This window comes from Chrysemys picta, chromosome 3 (genome assembly GCF_011386835.1).
Source record: "Chrysemys picta bellii isolate R12L10 chromosome 3, ASM1138683v2, whole genome shotgun sequence".
In the NCBI taxonomy this organism is placed as follows: domain Eukaryota; kingdom Metazoa; phylum Chordata; order Testudines; family Emydidae; genus Chrysemys; species Chrysemys picta.
The window spans coordinates 115,988,048-116,012,473 of NC_088793.1; the positions used below are offsets into that span (position 1 = coordinate 115,988,048).

The window sequence follows — 24,426 nt, forward strand, 5'->3', positions numbered from 1 at the left end:
TATTTATCAGAGCAGTAACTGGGATAGGAGCTCTATATTTTGCTTTGTTAAGAGCTTTGGTATACATCTAGATAGAAGGTTAAAGAAGGACCAAGAATATTTTGTCATCTGCGATTTTGTAGTTGTGCTAGTGTGATGGTATCAAGTACATAACTGGCACTAACGCGTTCACCTCATTGTTAATAAATGAAGTTCAATGACCGAATTAGTCATTATTAGAATTAAAATTAGAAATAGCCTTGGAAAGCTCAGAAAACTCTGATGGGTTGATATGGTCAGTTGGAACAATTTCTCAAATTCAATTACTTTAGTGAGAGATGCGCTAAGTTCACAATAGTTGTTGACTGACATTTTCCATTACATTTCTGGCTATCTTGGTTTGAATGATTTTAGTACAGTCCAACTTGATTTTCTGCATTTGACAGAAGGTTAGTGTTTCATCAGACATATGACATCTTCTTGATGCGAAGGCAACTTTCATTTGAACAAATGAGTTAATGTCACTCAGGATAGTTCTTTGTTTTTTGCTCTAGAAACTGGTCACTTTCATTTAAAAAAATAATACATTTGCATAAAGTTTGTGAGATCTACAATTTCCCCACAGAGAGAGTCTATTTTCAGCCATGTAATGAAATGTAAAGAACTTTGAATGCCAAGCAGTTTTTCATTTTGAGATGAATATTTTGAATGCATCTAATTTTAGTGAAACCACCTAGGGCAAGATATTCAAATCCGGGTGTTATGACTGTACCTACAGAAACATGAATAACTGTGAGCCCAGTACCAGTTTTCTACTTTTCATTACTTGTTACCTTCATTAATAATATTGCATTGATATCAGCTATGTTGCAACTTTCGTGATAATGTAAAAATAAATAAATAAAATTAATTCCTCTCTTTTTGTGGAAATCAAGCAGTCCACAATGGCAAAGTGTTTGCATATTCCTCATTTTGGGGGACCTGAAAACCTCAAGTTAACATAGATGCAGTAGTCTGCGTTGGAAACAAGTTGCAAGCAAGTTGTGTTATAGAAAACTAAACAAACAGGATAAAACTCAGTTTTACCAAGCAACTGATTGTGAGCTTTTAGGAAGAGAAAGTGTGTCCATTGGAAGGTATCAGGCAACAGTGAAACAATAGTAAGCTGATCAACAGTCGGACCCCATAAATCAGTGGATAGTGCCCTTATAGTGTACTGTACTTATTCAAATACATCCAGCTAACTTCCCTGAAAAAAAGTGTAGTCTATAGACACAGATTCTACATGCTAAAGTTGCATCAGAAATAATAATGCCTTGAAGTGGATAGGTCTGGAGTGCATAGGGGCATAGTGAGGAATGAAAAGTGCTGCCACTTAATGGATTTTAGTTCCAGTTCATTGAGAGGTTGTGCTCCATGCCTATTTTTGTTCTTGTTTTATTGTTCTGAAGAAAATACTAAAAACATTACAACAGGCCAAATGGGGTGACTTTCTTCTTGCTTTCAATACACCATGAGCTTCCAGCTTTCTGCAATAGCTATAACCATCTTACCAACTGCAAATAATATTATTGAAAGAGTAATCCATGTTTTCATTTGGAACTTCATGACCATAGCATCTAAACATCTGACTAATCAGACACTGCAGTACACCATTTAAAATAAATGTACAAATTCAAATGCAAGCAAATACCAGGTTAAACTTGCTCAGAATTCCTTGTCAATGATTTTGGATCAGCTGTTGGGGATCCTGGTGTTTCTACTCTCCCTTAGTCTCTATGTTCAACAATTATATATTTGTCCTGTCAAGTAATTATTTTACTAGGCCAATATTGCAAGCCAGCAGTTTTTGTACCTCACAATACACTGAGTAGAGATATCAAAAGAGCCTAAGTAATCTAGGAGCACAAATTCCACTGAAAGTCTCCAAAACTCTTTTGATAATTCCACCCAGTTCTTTCAGCCACTCAAAAAGTTCCAGAATGTCCTTACAGTGAAACTTTTGTCCTCCTGCTATTCTGAAACAATGGAAGTAATTTACATTTGGGACCTGATCCTTTATGCTCTGGGAATCCAGTACTCTTGTGGATTTAAGATGATGCATCAGGAGCCAGATTCTAATCTCAGTTACACTGGTCTAAGTACAGTGAAGTCAGTGATGTTACAGCAAATTTACACAGGTGTAACTAAGAGCACTATTACTATGTTATTGTAACTAGGTGATTAGGCTGATGTCCTATCTATGCATGGCTGTCATCAGTTAGTATTTATACAAGCATGATCTCAGTTATCATCTCCAAACTGTTAAGATATTTTTGAAATCACTACATACCCATCAATGCACATTCTATACCTCTATCAACATAAAATAAGGAAGTTATTAAAACTCTTTCCCTGGTGTCATTCAATATGCTACAGGGTATATGGAAAGTAGAAGTCAAACTAAGAAAGCATAGTCTAGTGCAGTGGTGGGCAACCTGCGGCCCGCGTGCTGCATGTGGCCTGTCATAAACATACAGCTAAGGGTAGCATAAAATCCCTCTTTATCCTGTAAAGGGTTAATTCCTCTTTTACCTGTAAAGGGTTAAGAAGCTCAGATAACCTGGGTGGCACCTGACAAAAAGGACCAATAAGGGGAGAAGATACTTTCAAATCTGTGGGGGAAGGTTTTTTGTCTGTGTCTCTCGGAGCCAGCCAGGAAACAGGACAGGGAAATTACATCTCCTTAAGCATATCTGAACTAAGCATCTAGTACTGTAGAAATAGTAAATAATAGGAAAGAAATGCGTTAGGTTATCTTTTGTTTTAGCTTGTGAATTTTCTCTGTGCTAAGAGGGAGGTTTATCCCTGTTTTTGTAACTTTATGTTTTGCCTAGAGGGGAAATCCTCTGTGTTTTTGAGTCTTTTGTTATTCTGTAAAGTACTTACCATCCTGATTTTACAGAGGAGATTCTTTTACCTTTTCTTTAATTAAAATTCTTCTTTTAAGAACCTGATTGATTTTTCATTGTTCTTAAGATCCAAGGGTTTGGGTCTGTGTTCACCTGTACCAATTGGTGATGATATTTGGGAAATGTAGGGCTCCAAGTGGCCCTCCCTGAATGTTTGTTTTAATCACTTGGTGGTGGCAGCGATACTAAGGCAAAGAGGGAATTTGTGCCTTGGGGAAGTTTTTAACCTAAGCTGGAAAAATAAGCTTAGGGGGTCTTTCATGCGTGTCCCCACATCTGTACCCCAGAGTTCAGAGTGGGGAAGGAACCCTGACACGGCCCATCAGGGTAATCTGATTGCAGACCACAACACCGACCGCAGCTCCCAGTGGCAGCAGGTCACCGTTCTCAGCCAATGGGAGCTGCGGGAAGTGGCAGGCTGCAGGGACGTCCTGGCTGCCGCTTCCCGCAGCTCTGATTGGCTGGGAACGGCGATCCGCAGTCACTGGGAGCTGCGGGGGGCCATGCCTGCAGACGGTCAACGTCAGCAAAATGTCTTGTGGTCCACAATCAGATTACCCTGATGGGCAGCACGCGGGTCGTAGGTTGCCCACCACTGGTCTAGTGGGAAAAGCACTGGAGTGTCAGGAAATTTGTATTTTATTCCCACTTCTGCAACCTTGGGTAAAATCCTATCACTTCTTTGCACCTGTTTCCATCCCATCCTTTGTGTTGTATGTTTAGATTGTAGGCTTTTCATGGCAGGGACCATCTCTTACTATGCATTTGTATAAGTAGTGAAATGGGGTCCTGATCTTGGTGGGGCCTCTGGGCACTGCTGTAATAAAAACAAGAAATTTATCCTCACCACGGCCTAAGGACCAGATGAAGTCGATGGAACTTGCATGCATCCAAGGACAGAATTTGGCTCTAAAACTAGAAATCAGCATTGTATACATTTAGTATCAATGTATAGTTTCAGCTAAACTTACTGGGGGCTGACAGACATTCTCACATGTTTCTCTGTAACCTGTTTGTCCTCAGGAAGTGTCTGTTTCACGGGGTTATAATTCATAGTATTCACAGACACTTCCTGCTGCTGGGAAGTCTAATTATCACAGAATTAAGAGACTGGGAAAAAAAGACAGTTAGGTTATAGATACATATATTTTAAAGACAGATGGGACCATTGTGATCATCTAGTCTGACCTCCTGTATAACACAGGCCAGGAATTAATTTCCACTTCAAGTCCAATAACTGGTTGAACTAGGGCATATCTGTTAAAACATCCAATTTTAATTACAAAAATCACAGTGAATATACCACAACCCTTGCTATGTTGCTCCAATGGTTAGTTACCTTCACTGTTAAAAATATTGCACCTTATTTCTAGTTTGATTTTTTTCCTAGTTTCAGCTTCCACCCGGAGGATCTTCTTATATCTGTCCTCCAGTTAGTTACTAGCTCCTGCATTGGCAGGGAGACTAAGAACTATGCCCTGTAGCAAGCAGTAGCGATGGAATGGTCATCCCCAAATCAAGACAAAACTAAATACATCTCACAAGATACTAAGGGACAGATTCTGAAGCCATTGGAATTAGAGATTAATGTAGTGCCATGATATTGCAGTGCATATGAGCAGATGACTATTGGCTTTTTTTTTATACAATAGAAAAGAGAATGAATAAGTTGTCTGGCGCCTTACTTATAAGTCAGCTGGAAGCTTTGAGCCATAGGCCAGTGAAAACTAGGCAGGACAATGTTTATTTAGGAGCAGAGAAGCATGACAATGTTGCTCTATTATATGAAAAGATCACTGAAATACCAGTAAAATTCACTGACAAAGCTGTATAACTATGAATGATACAGCCAGGCAACCTCCAAGCTATGTTATACAGAACCTAGCTAGTCAATAAACCTCTCTCCTACCTCCCTATTTATGTTTGCCAAAAATAAACTTATCTGCTTGAAATTTCACACACTCAATCTTATACAGCGATAGATTTTTTTCCTTTTGAAAATGTGAAGCCATAAGGAGAATACCAGTATTAGGTTTAATTAATTTAATATTTTCTAAATTGTTTTTGGCTTGCCTCAGTTCCTAAGACCTAGAGACTCCATGTTTATTTGATCTTCACAAGAATTGGTACCCAGTGCTAGTTTTTTGGGTATAGAGGGGTTTCTCAGCAAGATTTAGAAATTAAAGTTAGTTCATGCATGCACTTTGGGCTCTGCAGTATTAAATCCTCATGCTGGCTCTGTATTGTGGATTTTTAGAACGCTGCATGGTGCAGCTACTTTGGTGCCAGCTTCAGAAAGCTCATGTTAGAGCAGTTCATATTCTCTTCTAATCTAGGTGATGCATGCAGAGATACGTCTCAGAACCTGACCCTGTTTTCAGTTGCCTATAACTTTGTAAACTTTAACCATTCGACCTGAAGTTTTCCATTCTGAGTGTCTGCCTCACACTGACTTTTCCTGGAAAGTTTCAGCAAATAACAGTTTCTCCAAACAATTATAAGGAAAAATATATATTTGCCCACATTAAAAAAAAATTCTATAACTGTTTCATTGAGAAGCTCTAGCATCTCCATATGTTGAAGCAGGGACTAGAAGTTCAGTGGGTTGTTGATGGTAGGAAATGCTTCTGGTGTCAGGGATGTGCCTTTTGCATTCTGAAAATACACCCTCTTTGGGGCAAATTGTGAGCATCTGAAAATTTAAGTTCAGGCATGCTCAGTAAAGACTTGTTAAGTGTTCAGCAGCTAAATTTTCTGGAGGACCTATCTGCACTGAGCATGATCCAGCTCCTCACAGATCCCACTTGCTGACCAGACTGTGCATGCGCCATCCTGGGCTGAGCGGGTCTTTTCCTGTAGTTGCTGCTCTGGAGACTGCAAAAAAATCTGCTGGATTTTAATACAAGAACTCTGAAAACTAAACCAGGTAACTTCACTCACTCACTAGGAGGACAGCTGAACAAAGCATTTTAAAAAATGAAGTGTCATGTATTTCACTCCTGATCAGTTATTTTTGCTTAATTCTTCTCAAGAAGGTCTCTTTATAGGTTCTATATTTAAGATGTTTAGCTTCCCTCTTAATATGAGGTGACCAGTCAGTATACTACCCCTTAATGCACATTCAAGGGCCAAACACTGATGTCCATGATCAATTTGGTCTGTGGCTTGTTGTAGTTTTGCATATGTATGTTTTTTGTTCCACAATCACTAGTGTATTATTCAAAAAGGTTTGTTAGCCACCTGCTAGAAGACAGCAATTCAGACAGTGAAATATGCATGAACATGCACATCACCATGAACAGGCAAGTTAGTCTTCAGCATGCAGTAAGAGTCTCCATGATTTTTAGAAAAGTTTTATAACCTTTAAAGGTCACCTCCTACTAGGCAAAACCTAGCAGGTAGTTTGAGGCAGGTTTCATTGTATTAGCATGCAATTAGTTTTGGCTCATATTCCATGAGTAAGCTCTCATATAATTTGACTTACTCTTCTCTTCCCATTGAGGATAGTGAGAGATTGGCAATTGGCTTCAAGGAGAGTAGGATCATGCCTTTTATTTCTACATGTCAAACTGAAGTATGGTCTCTATTAGATACTTCCTCACCCTAACAGAACCTACAAAAGCAAGAAGTTTTGTTGAATTGTCTTCCTAAACCTGGGGGTAGAGAGGGGTAATGTGGTCCTGCATGAGATTCTGCAAGTCTTTCAATAAACTAGTTACAATGGAATGAATAGAGGAGAGAGCTTTAGCCTTTATTGTGAATTTCCTTGGTTTAGACAGTGTTTTAGTTTTAATATGAAGTGGTGTTGGTGCCGTATATTTGCTATTGCAGTATACAATCTATGTACTTCTATATAATATGAGTTTAATAAGAGTGTAGGGAAGAATTTATTGCTCTGTACATTCATATGCATTTTCCCAATTAGATAACAGAAATCTATATTACAAGAAACTCTGGTTTTAAGTGGAGCCTTTCATCTCAGCATCTCAAATCCATTAAGATGTCATTAGATGCTGGTGGTGGTCCTGCCATGGAGGCAGACACAGGAAACATTATGCACCAAGCTGCAGTTAGCAGCCTTAGTATTAGACTGTATTTTACTGAAGGAACTTTGATCAATACTCTGAAATTCTATCCCTTCCCACCTCAACTCTGAATGCGCCATGGAATCTCTCTGCTGCCAAGATAGCCAAAGATGTGGAGAAGGGACCCCCCTTTCTCTGCAGTATGGCACCTCTAAACTCATCTTAGTACCATGCTGTCAGGTATGAGCCTAGGTGCCGATGCAGTACAGCATCCTAATAGTTCTACTTACAAATATGCACTTATTTTCAGGTTTTGAAGTTGTTTTTCCATATGTGCCAGTATATTACTACTTCTTGGCTTTCAGGATAAGGGCAATATGTAGATAAATACTTCTCTGATGCACTGTATTTACTGAGGGACAACCAGTCCTAAATGCTCAATTACTGAGGGACAATCTCCACTCATTGCTATATTTGCTTTCTACCACCAACTCTCTGTAAAACTTTTCATGACTGATATACCCAAATATTTGGATGCTAACACCTAAACTGTATAATTAAATTTATTAATCTAAATTTGGGTTATTGCTGATTATGTACTATATATATTTTATGATTTTTAAAGCATACTTTGTACTTTTGAATGATTTAAGCACTATACCCAGATGAACCAACGCAATTCCCTTAACCTGTGCATTATAGAATTTTAACCTTAGCTTTAATAAAAATTCAGATTGTGAGTTTAGTCTTTTTCAGGTAATTTACAGTCATTATGATCATGTTTATAGAGAAAGATTTGAGTTAAATGTTACAGTTTGGGGGCTATTTTAACAAAATTTAAATGAAGAAATACCTGTTTATAATTTTATTATATATATTATTTTGTATATTTTATATTAAATTATATGGATATTATTTATATATTATTATATAAAAAAGGTGATGGTGGGAGATGATTTTGAGGTCATTGATGACACATGTGAATTTGAGGACATACAAAAGCAGACAAGCATTTTAAAAGGTCTAATGATACAACACTGTCCACAAGGGGGCTTTACTAAACCCTGATTATTTCCTAGTTGTCTCTCTCCTCCCAGAATTTCATAGTGAACACTGATGGAAGAAAAAAATTTTCAACTGACCTCCGTCATAAAGAAATCACACTGCTTTTATGTAGTATTTACAGCAGAAGCTATTAAATAAATATTTTGGAAACTTTTAGTCTTCTCTCAGAAAAGGTGTCCTATTTTAGACTCAAATGTGGAGTGCACTTTAAGAAATCTACTACTGCAATCTGGTGTGCTAAGTCCTCTTACCATTGATTTTAATGGAATTATTCTGGTTCTATTTCACTACAGCAGGGCTGGCCTCTGGTTCATGAACTTAGGCAAATATTAGACTTGGGGTGGCCTTACCCTACTTTGATCTCCATCCCACCAATTCACCCAACAGTCCACTTGTCTCCCTGTCAGTTTCATTTCTTCCTTCAAAAGATTGTTGTTCTTTATATTCTGTTGCGTGCGGAGGGTATGTGTAGTTTCTAGACATGCCCCCGAGTCCTTAATACTGACTGCAGCTATTCTACAAGTGATTGGTGTATTTGAAAGACATAAAGGCACCTGTCGTCTAGGTCTCAGAGAACTAGAAAGGACACTAATTTAAAGGGACACCAGGTGAACAGAAGCTTCACCATCAGAGTGGTTTGGAGCAGTCTTTTGGCAGATGACTTTAGTGATTCCAATGCTATTCCAACAAATGCACATTGGGTCTCAGTTCTCTGCTGCCTTACACTTTGTATAGCCACTTACATTTGCTTTGCACAGGTGTGAGTGACTATCCAAGATATAAGGCAGTGGAGAATTGGAGCCCATTAAGAAGTTGTCAAGGGCATGATGAGAGTTAGCTTTGCTAAGTCCATCCACTTGTTGCACTCTTGTTGCTTCTTTCACAATGGGGAGAGATGACCAGAATGTTCCTGCTAAGCTCTCATAGCTTTATTCAAAGGTATTATTAAGTTTTTGGGTTAGGGAGTCTAAGTTTTTTATAAAGATTCCTATTATGAGATTGAAGAACATACTATCTTAATAAATTAAATCGGATTAAACTGGTTTTGCACAGCATTGCATTATATTTTGTTACAGTTTTGAAATAACGGTTTAAATGGTTAAGTAGGACCTTCAGTCTTCCACTTCCACAGATACAGATTGAAACCTCCAGTAGGTCACCTACAGAGAGGAGCATTTAAAATAGCCACCACACAATTTAGTACAGATGGTCTCTAGCAAGAGAGAGATTCAAGACTGGATTATAGCAGAGGTGTTGCTATTTGGGACTGAAGTACATTGGCAGAGTTAAATATAAGTGTTTATATACTTGCCTATACGCTTCAAGTCAAATTAGGGATGTTACCCCTTCATTTTCATTCAACCATTCATTTTTTAATTTATTTTTCAAAACACTGCTGGGTTGAGATCATTAGATTGGTCTGTATGGATACAGACAGAAGTTTGCCCTATTTCACAATGGACTTCAATTGCTATTTTTCAAATTTTCCATAGAGCGAAGGGCTCAATTGGAGTAGCATGTGCCCCCAACACAGAGACGTCAAAGGGAGTTGAGGGCACCCTACATTTGCTAGTTTATAACCACGAATGCTGCCAGCTGGCTATGCGTTTGTATTTCCAACTCATATTAAGATGACTAGATAAGACTGACATCACCTTTTTTCTGCCTTGATGAATAACTGGCCTACTTTTAGCAGAAGATTCTCCATCTTCTGGGTTTTATCTACTAGGACTTAGCCTCCAAAGACTCATTTCCATGATCTAGCCTCATTTTTATTTAAAAGCCCTAGACATTTATTCCTGTTTTAACTGACATTTTAAACTGATTTGGAATAATACATAGTTACATGATAAACCTTTACCAGTTGGAAGTTATGCTGCTAACAAATTGACTGGAGCTAGTACCTTTTCCCTTTCAGTTAGGAACCAGTGTCTTATTTGGATAAGAATTTCTCCTGATAGAAACTTAAATATGTAATGTCCTGTTATATGCCACTGTTGAATAAAATTGAAAACTTACACAATTTCCCCTTGTCCTTTAAGGTACCATACAGAGTGTCCTAATTCCCACTTTATTTTCAATTTAGGCCTATGTTAAGCCTCTCCCCTTGCAGCAGTTTTGTGTTTTTTTCAGGGTCTGAAGTCAATGCATCTTTGTGTAGCTATATAAATGTCACACCTGAAAGGAGAAGACAAAGCTTCTTCACAATATGTTCTGGACTGACATGGGGCCAATGCTCCTACCCACTGAAACTCACACAAACTGGATTCTGGTGCCCTAGCTCTCCAGTTTCTTTTCCAGCACCACAGCTTTGCTCATCTGTCCTGGTGGCAGAAAGTCCACCCGTGGCAGGACTATAACACTTCAAGCCTCCCACAGCCCATTCTCCGCAACCCTGGAGCTGAATGACATTGCCCAGAAGGTGGGTGAGGTTGGCTGTGAAGAGGGAGAGCTAGGATGCCAGCATGATGTGCTGAATCAGCACATCTCCCTGAGGGTTTTCAAGCTACCCTCTTCTGATGGAGGGGGTACCTGCACTCCTTGCCTTCCCCTCAGGGATGAATTTCTCCTCAAGGTCAGCTACCCCTACATGCACAAGTGGTGCTGCAACAGGCTGGAATCAAGATCACTTTCTAAAATTAACTAGGTTTAGTCTTAGATCTCCTTCTAAGAAACTACTGCCAGCAGCTTAGGTGTGGCTGAATAAGATTAAGAGTCATGTGATCCTACATATTTACTCTTCAAATCAGGGGGATTGTGGGTCTGATTTTTTACACCCTAATTTTCCCAGCAATTTCCAATTGTTTGTTTGAAATGGGGCCACCAGATTTTCATTGTGGGGGATTTCAACTCTCCCTCTTATTTTTTCGGACTTTGCTATCAGAATGAGGGGGGTTCTGAATTTAGCACTATTGTATACACCAGGGGTCAGCAACGTTTGGCACGCGGTTCGCCAGGGTAAGCACCTTAGCGGGCTGGGCCAGTTTATTTACCTGCTGACGCAGCAGGTTCAGCCGATCGCGGCCCCCACTGGCCGTGGTTCGCCGTCCCGGGCCAATGGGGGCGGCGGGAAGTGGAGCGGGCGAGGGATGTGCTGGCCGCGGCTTCCCGCCGCCCCCATTGGCCCGGGACGGCGAACCATGGCCAGTGGGGGCCGTGATCAGCCGAACCTGCCGTGTCAGCAGGTAAATAAACTGGCCCGGCCCGCTAGGGTGCTTACCCTGGCGAGCCGCGTGCCAAATGTTGCTGACCCCTGGTATACACAAAGGTATTTCCATTTTGTTTTGTGATACTTCAGTTTAAGTTATGGACTACCTGCTAATTCCATACATTTAGGGTTTTCCCATCAGCCCATCCTTCCTGGGTTACCACAGATGGACAAGTCATAGTAAATACAGACACGAACCTCAATGCATCTCAGAACTAATGTGAACTTTTGAGGTTAGAAAAATTAGGTTACCATTTCAGAAACACACCCCTTCCCTCCCACCACCCTAACAACTGGCCAATAACAGTGCAACAATTTCCTAGAATACTGCAGTATAGTGTCTGTTCTATATTGCTACATGTTAGATTCTCCAATTCATCTGAATCAAAACTCAAATTCACAAGTGGAATGGCTGAACGTAGGCTGTGACTTTAAATGCCCCCCTCCCCCTCCAAAAACCCCAAACCAAATAACTCTTGTTCTGAAGTCATTGTGGAATAGTTACTTAAGTAGTTAAGTAGTGCACGTGGTACCCAATTGAACCCCCACCACACCTTGTGTAATCATTTACACAAGCACAGAGTGGGTATGAAGTACTACCAGTTAGAATGGTACCATTTTACACCCACTTTGCACTGGTGTAAGTGACAATAAGGTGCCGGGCAATGATCTGTCAGTTTCTTGGTTATCTTTGAAGTTCTTCAGCCCAGATCTCTCTCTTTCTCTCTCGCTTAAACCACACGTGAGAAGTGTTTGTTAATCTCAGCCTACTAATTGCTGGAAGTTTGCCCTTTTCATTAAACCAGAACACAATCTGGCACAGTATATCAGGCAGGGCCCAGGCCCAAAGGTTTGCAAGGCAGACTGCGATGCCCTGGGAGAGTTGTGTAAACAGTGTGCACAGAGCCACCTGTTTCTAGCCCTGTTACAAGCACTAAACATTCATAAGGCTCCAGTACAATCAGCAGGAAAAATCCTTGCCCCTGCCGAATGATGATTTGAAGAGTGAGCATGTTTATTTTTAATGTTATATACTCTAGGACTATACATGTTTCCCCCCCTCTGCTGTTTCCCTGTTGCGGCAACAGCTTTCTTTCTTTCTTTCAAAGAAGTGTTTGGAGTATCGCTTAATTTAACCAATTAAGGCATGAAAAGAGTACTCTAACAGACAGAATGTCTTCTTTTTGGTTGTCCAATGCTGAAAGTTAAGTTTTCCCATTTTAGGTAGCTTGGAGAACCTTGAGTGGGGCCAGTTTTCAGGACTAAGTAGTTAAATCTCTGCCCTGTCCCCCCAGTCTTGTGATGCAAAAAAGAGAATGTTTGCTAGACAGCTCTGTCTAGCAACCTAGAAACTATGAGTTAATGGATCCAAAGAGAAGACAATTTAGAAGATTGTATGTACAAGAACATTTTCTGCATAGTGTGAGAATTAGGCCCAGATTGTGAGTTTTATTCAGATTTTACTGGTTTCATTGGGAATTTTGCTTGAAAGGGAGCTCCGGTGCACTCCCTTATAGTTACTCTGACACAAATCTAGCAAGACTGGCCCATTGAGGTAAGAGGCATGAACTGAACCAGCTAAGCCCATTGTGACCTAGAATGAATTAATTCCCATGGAAGAGAGGTGATGTTTCCATCAAGGTATTAGACCTGGTCAAAAAATGGAAAAAAAGAATTGTGAACTATTCTGAGTTTGTTTAGCAGGGTTTGAAATGGAACAATTTCTATTCAACATTTTTTTTTAAATCGCCTTCTCCCCTTTCCCCTCCAATCCCCATAGTGTAATAAAACGGAGTCGTGTCCAAATTTCTTTTTCATTCTAAGTCTCCAAAGTCAGAAATGTTGACATGAGTGGTGCCTTTCCATTTTCCAGAAGAGGAGGGTTCGAGAGATACCTTCAGAAGCTATTTGAATGAGACCTTTAAAAAAACAGATAAGGCCTTTCAGCCTGGGAGTTTGTATCAGACTTCAGAACCAAGGAAGGCTTCGTGGCTAGCTTACTCTTTCCTGGGGAAGCCATCTTAGAAGGTCTCCCAAACTCATGTTACCAGGTTCTCTTGCAGGAGCAGATCTTGAACCAATCTTTTGGTTTTGGTGTTGAAGGAAGAGGAATTTGCAGACATCATACTTTGGTAGAGTATCTTTCAAAGGTGCAAGTTGTCCTGCTAAATTTACGAGGAACACCTTTTAAAATCCTTTAGATGCACCTGCCAACTTGGGTAAAACCTCAGCAGAAACCAACTAAAAGAGGCAAAATAGTTAACTTCCATATATGTGTTCAGATTTAGAATGTTTTGAACTTTGCAATTTACAAATATTTATACTAACATGACAGAAAGGAGTTGGCTCTGTGACTGCTCTACTAGGTGTTAAGTGGAAACAAGGGACTGTTAAAGAAAGTAGGTATGTAAAGAGTATGTGTATTTATTGGCATATAAAGCTCCAATCCCCTAACTGCCAACTATAGCTAAAAATGATTAGTTAGTATTAGAGCTAGGCATGCAGTTCCCACAGTGTGGAGCCAACACTGAAAAAGTTAATCTCCTAACATGGTAAGTTAATCATCTTCAGTCTTTACTTCTTGTAAGTTTTGCATCTCTAGGGCCAGTCAAACAAATCAAAGTGGTTTATGTTGGCTAAGCCTTTCATTTCTGGCTCTCCAGGTTTCTTGCGGTGCTACCACCATTCCATAGAGCATTAAGACATTCTAGCTACTGTACATTTGACAACACAGCAAGTTTGCTCACAAAGAATCTTTAACTATCCAAGAAGACAGACAGATGATCCTTGCTGGGGATTCTATACTAAGAAGAATCAAATGAACATTCTGCAAGAGACAGGCATGCCTTAGGACGATGTGCTCTTTTCCTGGAGCCAAGACACGAGATCTCTCTCTAAGATTGGATGAGCTTCTGAAATTGATGGGAAAGGATCCATTTGTGATGGTTCCTATCAGCACTAATGAGAGTACATCACGGGATAGGTCTCAGACAACAGATGACTTCAGGGAAGAGTGCTGAAGAAAAATCATATACAAACAAACACTCTCCAGGGAGATCCTTCCTGTTCTGTGAGTGAATGAAGACAGAAGGCAGAAGATTCTGGAAGTGAACCACTGGTTAGATAAGTGGTGTAGGGTGGAGAGTTTTGGTTTTGTGGAACATTGGTTTCCCCCTCCTGCTGAGGTTGAGGACATCCAAACTATACAGTCCCCTCTCCCCATGGAAGGTGGGCCAATCTCCTCGGGGGCAGGCTGGCTAGAGCAGTCAGGAGGGCATTAAATTAACAGCAAAAGGGAATGGTAAAAGGCAGGAAGACATGAGTTCTCAATTAGCACAAAAATGAGATTTGAGAACAAAATTAATCAAGGACCAAAGGAGAAGAAATTCTTTAAATTACATTCACACCAGTGCTAGGAGCCTGGATAGCAAACAAGAGGAATTGGAATTGCTCATTTATGAACATAAGTTTGATCTAGGTAGTATCACCAAAACCTACAGGGTGGAGTCACGTGACTAGAATGTTATAGCCATTGATTTTAACCTCTTTAGGAAGGATCAAGTGGGCAAAAGGGGAGGAGGAGTGACACTATGTCAAAAGTGGCATCATCTGTTTCCAAGTCATTGCTAACTCAGAAAAAAATTATCTTGAATGCTTATGGATCAATATCCTAACAGATAAAGCACAAGATGTTACAGACCACCAAATCACCCTAGGGAACAGGATGACCGCCTGCTTATGCACCTAACTATCAAGTGTAGGGGGGAAAAGCTGCGTGATTGGGGCGGTGGGATTTCAATTTGAGTGACATATGGGGATCTCATGAATTTCTGAATATTATAGGTGACTATTTTCTAACTCAGAAAGCTTTGCAGCTAACATCTGTGATTTCTATATTAGAGCTTGTCTTGACAGAGAAAGAGAAATTGATTACAGAACTAAACATTAATGGTAGTTTAGGTACAAGTGATCATAATTTGGTCTCATTTCTAATGTGCAAACAGAACAAAGTCCAAACCAATTATATACATTTGGGACTTTAAAATGGGCAAGTTCACAAAGATTAAATGAATTATGAGATAAATCAATGTAGAGGAAGAATTTAAACCATGAAAATGTGTGTGATAATTGGGAATAGTTCATGAACACTTTACTAGATGCCCCAAAAGCTATAATTCGACAATCAAGGAAGAAGGTCATACTGGTAAAAACACCTAACTGGTTTAGAGGGGAAGCAAATGCAATGATCAACCAAACAACCAACCAAATAATGTGTATATTTATATAACAAATGGATGAAAGGGGAAGTTGATGGTAATGAATGTAAATCAGAAGCCAGGAATTATAGAAAATTGATATGGGAATCAAAGAGATACAAGGAGAAGTTGATGGCCAGCAGAATTAATGACAAGAAGAAGGAGTCTTTTTAAGTATATTGTGAAACTGAAAGAATCCTAACAATTGTATTGGTCCATTACTAGATGGAAATGGTAGAATTATCAATAATAATACAGAAAAGGCAGAACTGTTCAATAAATATTTCTGTTGGGGGGGAACAGATGATGTAGTCATATCATATGATAAGACTCTTTCCATTCCAATAGTATCTCTGGAGGACGTTAAACAGCAGCTACTAATGTTAGACATTTTTAAATAATCACATCTAGGTAACTTGCACCCAAGAGTTTTAAAAAGAGTTGGCTGAGGATCTCACTGGACCATTAATGTTGATTTTCAATAAGTCTTGGAACACTGGGGAAATTCCAAAAGACTGGAAGAAAACTAATGTTGCACCTCTATTATGAAGGGTAAATGGGATGACCCTCTAATTATAGGCTTGTCAGTCTGACATTGATCCTGGGTAAGATAATGGAGTGGCTGATATGGGACTCGATTAAGAGAGTAAATGAGGTTAATAGAGCTGATGCCAATCAACATTGATTTATATGAAATAGATCTTGTCAAACTAACTTGGTATTTTTTTTATGATATTACAAGTTCAGTTGATAAAGGTAACAGTGTTGATGTAATATACTTAGATTTCTTTAAGGCATTTGAATTGGTACTGCACATTTTTATTAAAAAAATTAAACAAATACAAAATTAACATGGCACATGTTAAATAGTTTAAAAATTGGATAACTGATAGACCTCAAAATGTAATTGTAAATGGGGAATCTTAATCAAGTGGGTTTACTTCTAGTGGGATCCCGCAGGGATCAGTTCTTGTCCCTGCGCTATTTAACATTTTTATCAGTGACCTGGAAGAAAACATAAAATCACATTGATAAAGGTTGCAGATGACATACAAATTGGGAGTGGTAAATAATTAAGAGGACAGGTCACTGATACAGAGCAATCTGGATTGTCTGGTAAGCTCTATGTAAGCAAACTACACATTTAAATATGGCTAACTGTAAACATGTCCATACTTACATGATGGGGGTAAAAGAGTGACTGAAAGGGCGTCATGTTGGATAAATCAGCTGTACGTGAGCTCCCAGTGAGACACTGAGGCCAAAAGGGCTAATGCAATCCTTGGATGCATAAACAGGGGAATTCCAAGTAGAAGCAGAAAGGTTACTTTACCTCTATTGAGCACTGGTGCTACTGCTGCTGGAATATTGTGTCCATTTCTGGTGTCCACAATTGAAGGATGTTGGTAAGTTAGAGAAGGTCCTGAGAAGAGCCCTGAGAATGCTTAAATTAGTAGAAAACATACCTCACAGTGGTACCCTCATGGAGGTAAGGGGTGACCTGGTTACAGTCTACAAGTACCTACATGGGGTATAGATGTTTAATGATGGGCTCTTCAATCTAGCAGAGATAGGTATAATACGATCCAATGGCTGGAAGCTGAAGCTAGACAAATTCAGACTGAAAATAAAGCACACATTTTAAACAGTGAGAATAATTAATCACTGGAACTATTTACCAAGGGTTGTGGTGGATTCTCCATCACTGGCAATTTTCAACTCAACATTGGATTTTTTTTTTAAAAAGAGATGCTCTACTTCAAGAGGAATTATTTTGGGAAAATTCTATGGCATGGTTACACAGGACATGAAACTAGATGATCACAATGGTCCATTCTAGCCTTGAACTCTAGGAATGTGTTTTTAAGTGTAGTGAAATGGTTAACAGAAAGGGACAGTTTCTTTCCCACCTCTCCCTGTAACGGCCAGCATTGACAACCCACACCAATAGCGCTGGAACACTTTTTATAGTGGGGGTGAAGAAAGTCAGCTAACTGTAAAGCAGTGGTCCTCAAACTTTTTACCTCATGCCCCCCTTTACCCCTGTCCACGCCCCCCGCCCCCCAGAGCTGGGGCCGAGAGTGGGGCCATGGCTCTGGGAGAGGAGGATGCGGACAGGGGCAAGGGGGCTAAGGTAGGGGCCACAGCTGGGGTGGCATGGGGCTGGCAGCTGGAAGTGGAACCCCAGGCAGGGGGCCAGCAGCTGGGAGTGGAGCCCTGGGCGGGGCCAGGAGCAGAGCTTCAGCACCCCCGGCACCTATAGTTCCTGCCCCTATGACCAGCACTGTTTTGTCCTTCTAAACTACTAATGCTTCTATCACTGGACTTCCAGTGCTATTGGAAATAGCTTCCAAAATTAACAGATGACACTTATTTAAAAAATACATAGTTTAAAAAATATAACCCACAACATACCTAATCATTCTCATAAGGTACACGGAATAGCTTTCTGAATAAAGACCTAATGCTGCTAACAAGTTCTCTGTTAGGAAAGATATTATATCCACAAACAAAGGTGTGGGTATTTGACTAAGTTGCTATGTAAACAGAATCTTAATCCTCATTTGACTTTAACACTGGGTGGAATGAAAGAAAACTGAAATATCACATGACTTGCTAGGATATTTTTAGAACTGTAATGACTTGTCCAGAGCTGTCAGCTAATGAACTAGCACCTTGAACAGATACAGCCTTGTTATTGACAAAAGTGAAAGCATTCATTATAAGCTGCGCAAGCCACGCTCCAAGGTGGGCAAGTATTATACTTATTTTTTAATAGCAAGGAGATTGAGGCACAGAGAGGGTAAGTGATCTGAATTGTCTAACGTCACACAGGTTGCTGGCAGAGCTGGAAATAGCCAACAGCGTCAGTACTGGCAGGTTCTATTAGAGCATTGTCACCAGTAATGAACCCAATGATGTCTCCATAAAGACATCTGGTGAGATTCATAATACTCCAGATAGAAGGACTGATGGAACTGGGGAGAGTCTGGGTAGGTTTAAGGCCAGCATAGTCTGTTATGATAATCTAATATGACTTCCTGCATAATATGGCTCCAGAGAATTTCTTGCCTGCAAGAATAATCAGCAAGTCCGGTTTCTCATGTATGTTTTTTAATATATATAAAAGCTATTAGAGAAAATGAATGAGGGAAATAAAGTAGCATGCTGGCTCCCTGTAGCCATAAACAAGCTCACAAGACAAATTCCACACCAAGACAAATATTTCATTTTGACTCAAGCTCTAAAAGGGCCAAAATTGCCTTTCAGAAATGACTCCCCCTCAACCCCTCCTTCCCCTCACATGCCTTCTTTGGGCTTTAATCACAGATTCAGAAGTTAGAGGTGGGAGACCCATTAGGTCATCATTCTGCCCGTGCAGGATTTATTTTCACCATTATATTTTCCAAATATTGTCCAGGTTAGTTTTAAGAGTCATAAGCAATGGCATTTCCACTACATCTCTCAAGCTAGCCTGTTAGACTTTACTTTTAAGATAGAAAATAGGCTTAGCCAGACAAGGTTCTTCATGCACAATCAAGTCCACATTAAGAAAAAAAAAGTCAGGATCTGATCAGCAATAAACACTTCTACAAAAGCTGTTGAGAGTACACCCAACATTGTAATGCAATGATGGATCATATCTACACTGAATATGCACACGCTGTTCAAATGTATGGGAACCATACTGCTCTGGAGGCTCTCCAAGGGAAACAAAGCTCTAAGAATGTGTGAGGAGAACTGATTATTCAGATATCTATCCCAGTGCAGCCTATAAAGATCCATAAGTAAAGTCGATACTTATGGCCCCGCATACCCTTTACACAAGCCAGAGAAGAGCAGAGGCAGCACAGTGCTTGTCTTCACATTTAAGACCCTTTCAGACTCTCTGTGTTGTATGGAGTGAACATATAGCAAGAAGCAGGATAGCTTTCTAATAGCATGTCCTCACTCACTCTTTCTTGTTCCCACGGATCCTCTGGTTCTGTGAGAGCTGGAAGTTTGTGCCATTCTGTTTCTGCCCCTGTAGCAAAGAGGAGGATGTGGCAGGGAAGTGGTTCAGAAGAGGCTGTTCCACCATTGTGATATTTGGTACCCTCTGATGTGCATTTTTAGATGCAGGAAAAGGAGCAAATGGCTGACTTAAGTGTAAAATAGGAGAGATGTACACAGAATGGCCACTCCAAAAAGACTCAGATGATTATATCTTTGCATAGGCCCCTGAGCAATTCTGAGGGTAGCTTTATGCTTCATTAGGACTAGCAATGTGTGTAAAATTAAGTATGTATATAAATTGGAGTCTTCTATATTACGGCAATAGATACCTTAGACATACAGCTCAGCAAAATGATTAATTAAAGTTATTTTGAAACAGAAGTTCATAGATTTAAGCTTCAAACTCCCCAATCCAATTCTTTCTTTAAGAATAGCTGAGTAGCAACGATTTTCCCTGCTAAAATAGTGCTTTTTGCTAGTTGGAAGATCACAGTGGAAATCCATTTTTTTATGCTCTCAGACTAGAGAATTTAGTTAACAGTTTATTAATTCAACAACTAAATTGCTACAGCACTATATAGTTCCCATTTCTGTCCATTTACCTCCCAATGAATGCAAAGATAAAGTGTTTTGAAACATTTCTTATAGTTTAGAGTGAACAATGTAAATACTAAAAAATACAAACTGAGACAAGAGTGTCTTAAATGTAAAATTAAGACATTTTCAAGATCATCTGCCCAAACCCATCTGAGTTTTACACCTGCTACTTCCTCATTTTATGATAATAACTTTGCAAAGGGGGCAAAATTAAAGTCGTATTTTCAATCCCCGCTGCCTCATCTGTAACACAAGAGGTCCAAAGAGCAGAGAACTATTTAATAAAATTTGTATGTAGAAAAATAAAGTCTGACTTTCAGCAGTATCACTCTCAGAGAACTCCATACAATCCCAGCAACTGGTAGTTTTCACTCTCATTGGTTACCTGTGTTGAATAGGATACCAAGTACACTACGGGACATACCATGAGCAGCTGCAACAACAGCACCAACAAAAGCAACATGTGTTGTTGGGCCTTTGGTTTCCAGGTGCTTGAGACACAGCAGATGTTCCTTCATTTTGTGACTGCTGCCTTTTTCTCATTTCAGCTACTTCAGTACCCAAGTGGCTACAAGAACACAGACATAAGAGATTTATAGAATTACTACAGACAAACATGAAGTACAATCACATTTTCTACATTAATTATATTAAGTCTCTCAAAAACTTTTGGCAATGAAGACAAATAGCCATCATCTGTGCTGCCTAAGTAGTAATTTTACAATAAAAATATTTTGCTAAAACAATACATTCCAGTGACGTGCTTATGCTCCTGTTCTGATCACTTTGACTAGAATAAAAGGCTGTTTGTTATCCTTACAATCACTAGCACACACCTCACCACTTGTTAGAGCTTAAAATATTAATGACAATATGACTATCCAACTTTTTTTTGTTTTTTCCATCTCTCTAAAACTATTGTAAGATGGTAATTCACTTAAAAACATGAGCCTGACTTTGATCTTTGTTATTCCAGTGTAAGATAGAATTAAACTGCCCTGAAGTCAGAATTGGAACACTACAACTGATGTGATGCATCAGTCAGGGCTAATACCTATTATTTACCATTAATTAGTCCAGATTAGCATTACTGTGGGTTTGGCTACTGGAGTTATCTGTGCAGCCAAGGAAAAGCAAACATTTCAAATCTTTCCCAGTGTTAGGCTTTTTGGCTAGGCAAGTTTTTCCTTCCCTCATCACCAGTACTTCCCAGATTTTCTGAAACCTAGCTATTTTTTCCTTCCAGTGGTTTGTACTTATTCCAGCTGGAATTAATATTCCATGTATTAGCTGAACTTTTCATATGAAGAGAATAAGAGTAAAGTTAGGTTTATTAAGGGATTTTATTAAGGGATTTTTTTTCCACTGGTGCACACAGTATGACTCAGTTTGCATACACCGAAACAGCAACAGTGAAAGTTAAACCTTAAATGGCTTCTTTCTAAAATCACCGAAGTATTTTCAGCATTACATTTCATAACAGTCGCTAAGGGAGTCTGTGGCTATACAGCCACACATTCCCACCTGTCATGTGACAGGGGTATTAATTACATCAAGTCAAGTTGAGAGACTGGGGCTTGGAAGCATTTCAATTTTTTGCCAGAACTGGTGTGCTTTCAGACTCTCATACCTTTCTTAAGTGAGTTACTCACAATCTCCATCCCCTCTCCCAACTCCCCCCCCCCCAAAAAAAACCCCACAACTCTCTACACCAGCAGTTTTAAATCAGAGGTCTGGGGCTTCCTGAGGAGGCTACAAGCAGATGTCAGGGGGTCCGCCAAGCAGGGCTGTTATTAGACTCACTGGGGCCCAGGGCAGAAAGCCGAAGCCCTGCCACACAGGGTTTAAGTCCAGGACTCTGAGCCCCACCACCTGCAGCTGAAGCCGAAGCCTGAGCAATTTAGCTTCATGGGGGCCCCTGTGGTTGGGGCCCCAGGCAATTGCCCATCTTCCTACCCCCTAACTCCAGTCCTGGCTTTTATATGCAGAAAAACAGTTATTGTGGCACAGGTGGGCCATGGAGTTTTTAGGATTCAAGTATTTGATCAAGTTAAAATGAAAGATCATATTAAACAGTGATTGATTTAAGTGAAAGCCACTACATTATATATATATATATATATAAAAAGAACTATCACTTCCACCATTCAGGTATGAATCTCAGAAGTCATGCCCTGCATGAAGGTGTGTGTTAATGTTACTGATGCTATTTCTTATGGTTTATATTTGCAATTTATAGGGAGCCATACACTTGTGTAGCGCTGGTTGAAGGTTTAAAAAGGTCAATTTTTTGTAAAATATTGAAAGTTACAGGAAAATTCTTAATGTTTCAGCCAGCTCTAAGTGTTTATTAACCCTATACATTTGCCATAGCTGAGAAGAATGCCTTCATTCTTGTGATAGTGTTATATTTTGTTTGCCAATAACAGAAGGAGGGAAGAGTGCTACAGCATGACAACATGTAGTTCAAAACATCTGACATGTATAATGTCACTTTCCCTGAACTAAATATAGGGACGACTCTGCTGGGCACGCATGATGCAGTTAATCTGCTTTATAATTACCATACCATGCTCTGAATTGAACCTACAGAAACCATGCACTGACTAGTATATGGGTGCTGACGAAGGATCTTTCATATGGTATGTTCTCTTCTTGAGGCCAACACCTGAATTCTTTGGACATAACTTCCCATAATTTAGCAGTCTCAGAAATCAACAGGACTACTCATGGGTCTAAGTGTTTGCAGGATTGGGGTCTTTGTCAACAAAGAAATATTGGGCCAGTAGGATAAAAATGAAAAAATTCTCCATATTCCACATATCTTTAAAGTTGTACAAGAAATGTAGGATTGTTGCATGTCAGAAATACCCATTCCCCACATTTCCCCAGGAAGAGCAACAAAAGAGAGGTTCAGGGGGCACAGTCTCTTCCAAGTGCTCTGACTATGCTATACAGGCTGATGTAAAGGGTGAAGAGAAAACACTAAACATGATGGCAGGGCATACAGCGGTGCAAAGGCTTGTGTTTTGTGGGGGGTCGAGAATGTGGTAGATTGACCACACTCGTGCCTTTATAGTCCCAATATACAGACACTCCCTGACTTACGCACGCATTCTGTTCCGGAACGCCTTGCGTAACTTGAATTTTGCGTAAGTCGGAAACATATCTCCAACCATTATGCCAAAAAACCAAACAAACACCATACCTCTTATTTCTAGCTTACGGAACTTTTTCCATAAGTGTGGATTTGCGTAAGTCGGGTCTTGCGTAACCCAGGGAGCGTTTGTAATGTTCAGGGAATTTGGTGGCACAGAGGGCTTGGGCACTATTTGCTCTCTGCAACCCCATCAAGTTCATTTTTGGTCACAGTTGATACAAGTTTGGAGCCTCAACCTCATTTCATAGTACATTTATCTGAAAATACAAAACATTGCTTTAATTTGCAACAAAAATGATTAGGGGTCTGGAGCACATGACTTATGAGGAGAGGCTGAGAGAACTGGGATTGTTTAGTCTCCAGAAGAGAAGAATGAGGGGGGATTTGATAGCAGCCTTCAACTACCTGAAGGGGGGTTCCAAAGAGGATGGAGCTCGGCTGTTCTCAGTGGTGGCAGATGACAGAACAAGGAGCAATGGTCTCAAGTTGCGGTGGGGGAGGTCCAGGTTGGATATCAGGAAAAACTATTTCACTAGGAGGGTGGTGAAACACTGGAATGCGTTACCTAGGGAGGTGGTGGAGTCTCCTTCCTTGGAGGTTTTTAAGGCCCGGCTTGACAAAGCCCTGGCTGGGATGATTTAGCTGGGAATTGGTCCTGCTTTGAGCAGGGGGTTGGACTAGATGACCTCTTGAGGTCCCTTCCAACTCTGATATTCTATGATTCTATGATTCTATGAATTTGACGTGACTGGCAGTCTGCTCTATTGACGTTCAAGACTAGAATAGCAGAGGGTGTTGCTCCCACTGACTGAGGTGCATTTGCAGAGCTTACACAGCACCTGGCTTAAGTCAATGCTATCAGTCCTACACTTCTGTGAGCATGACATTCCCTCAGATCCTATAAGGGAAAGTTTACAAGCAATCAGCAAATCCCAAGGGTGGTGGTGCAAGCCAGACATTCATTTACTGAGCACAGAGGTGCGGGGGTGATCAGGAGTCAAGCTTTTCGTCTTTGCTTGCTTTGACAGTTAACTATTGTATTTGCAAATATCAGACCTGATCCTATTGTCTTCTCTGACAAAATTCCCATTGATTTCATTAAGTGTTTAGGCTGTAGGAGAGGGATTATCAAACTCATTCTTTGGATATATTCAGTGATTGAGCTATGGAATGTAAACAGTGACTTAGT

At 40.0% G+C, this 24,426-nt stretch overlaps 1 protein-coding gene across 7 annotated transcripts in view; it reads right to left on the bottom strand.

The window, feature by feature from the left end:
• RGS17 (regulator of G protein signaling 17) overlaps positions 1-24,426 on the bottom strand; it is a 78,528-nt gene that overhangs the window by 9,620 nt on the left and 44,482 nt on the right. For all 7 annotated transcript variants that reach the window (XM_065588846.1, XM_008177591.4, XM_005301419.5 and 4 more), the window contains one exon: positions 20,502-20,645. In XM_065588846.1, coding sequence (XP_065444918.1) covers positions 20,502-20,620 — 119 coding nt within the window. In that variant the 5' untranslated portion in view covers positions 20,621-20,645. The remainder of the gene's footprint in view (positions 1-20,501; positions 20,646-24,426) is intronic.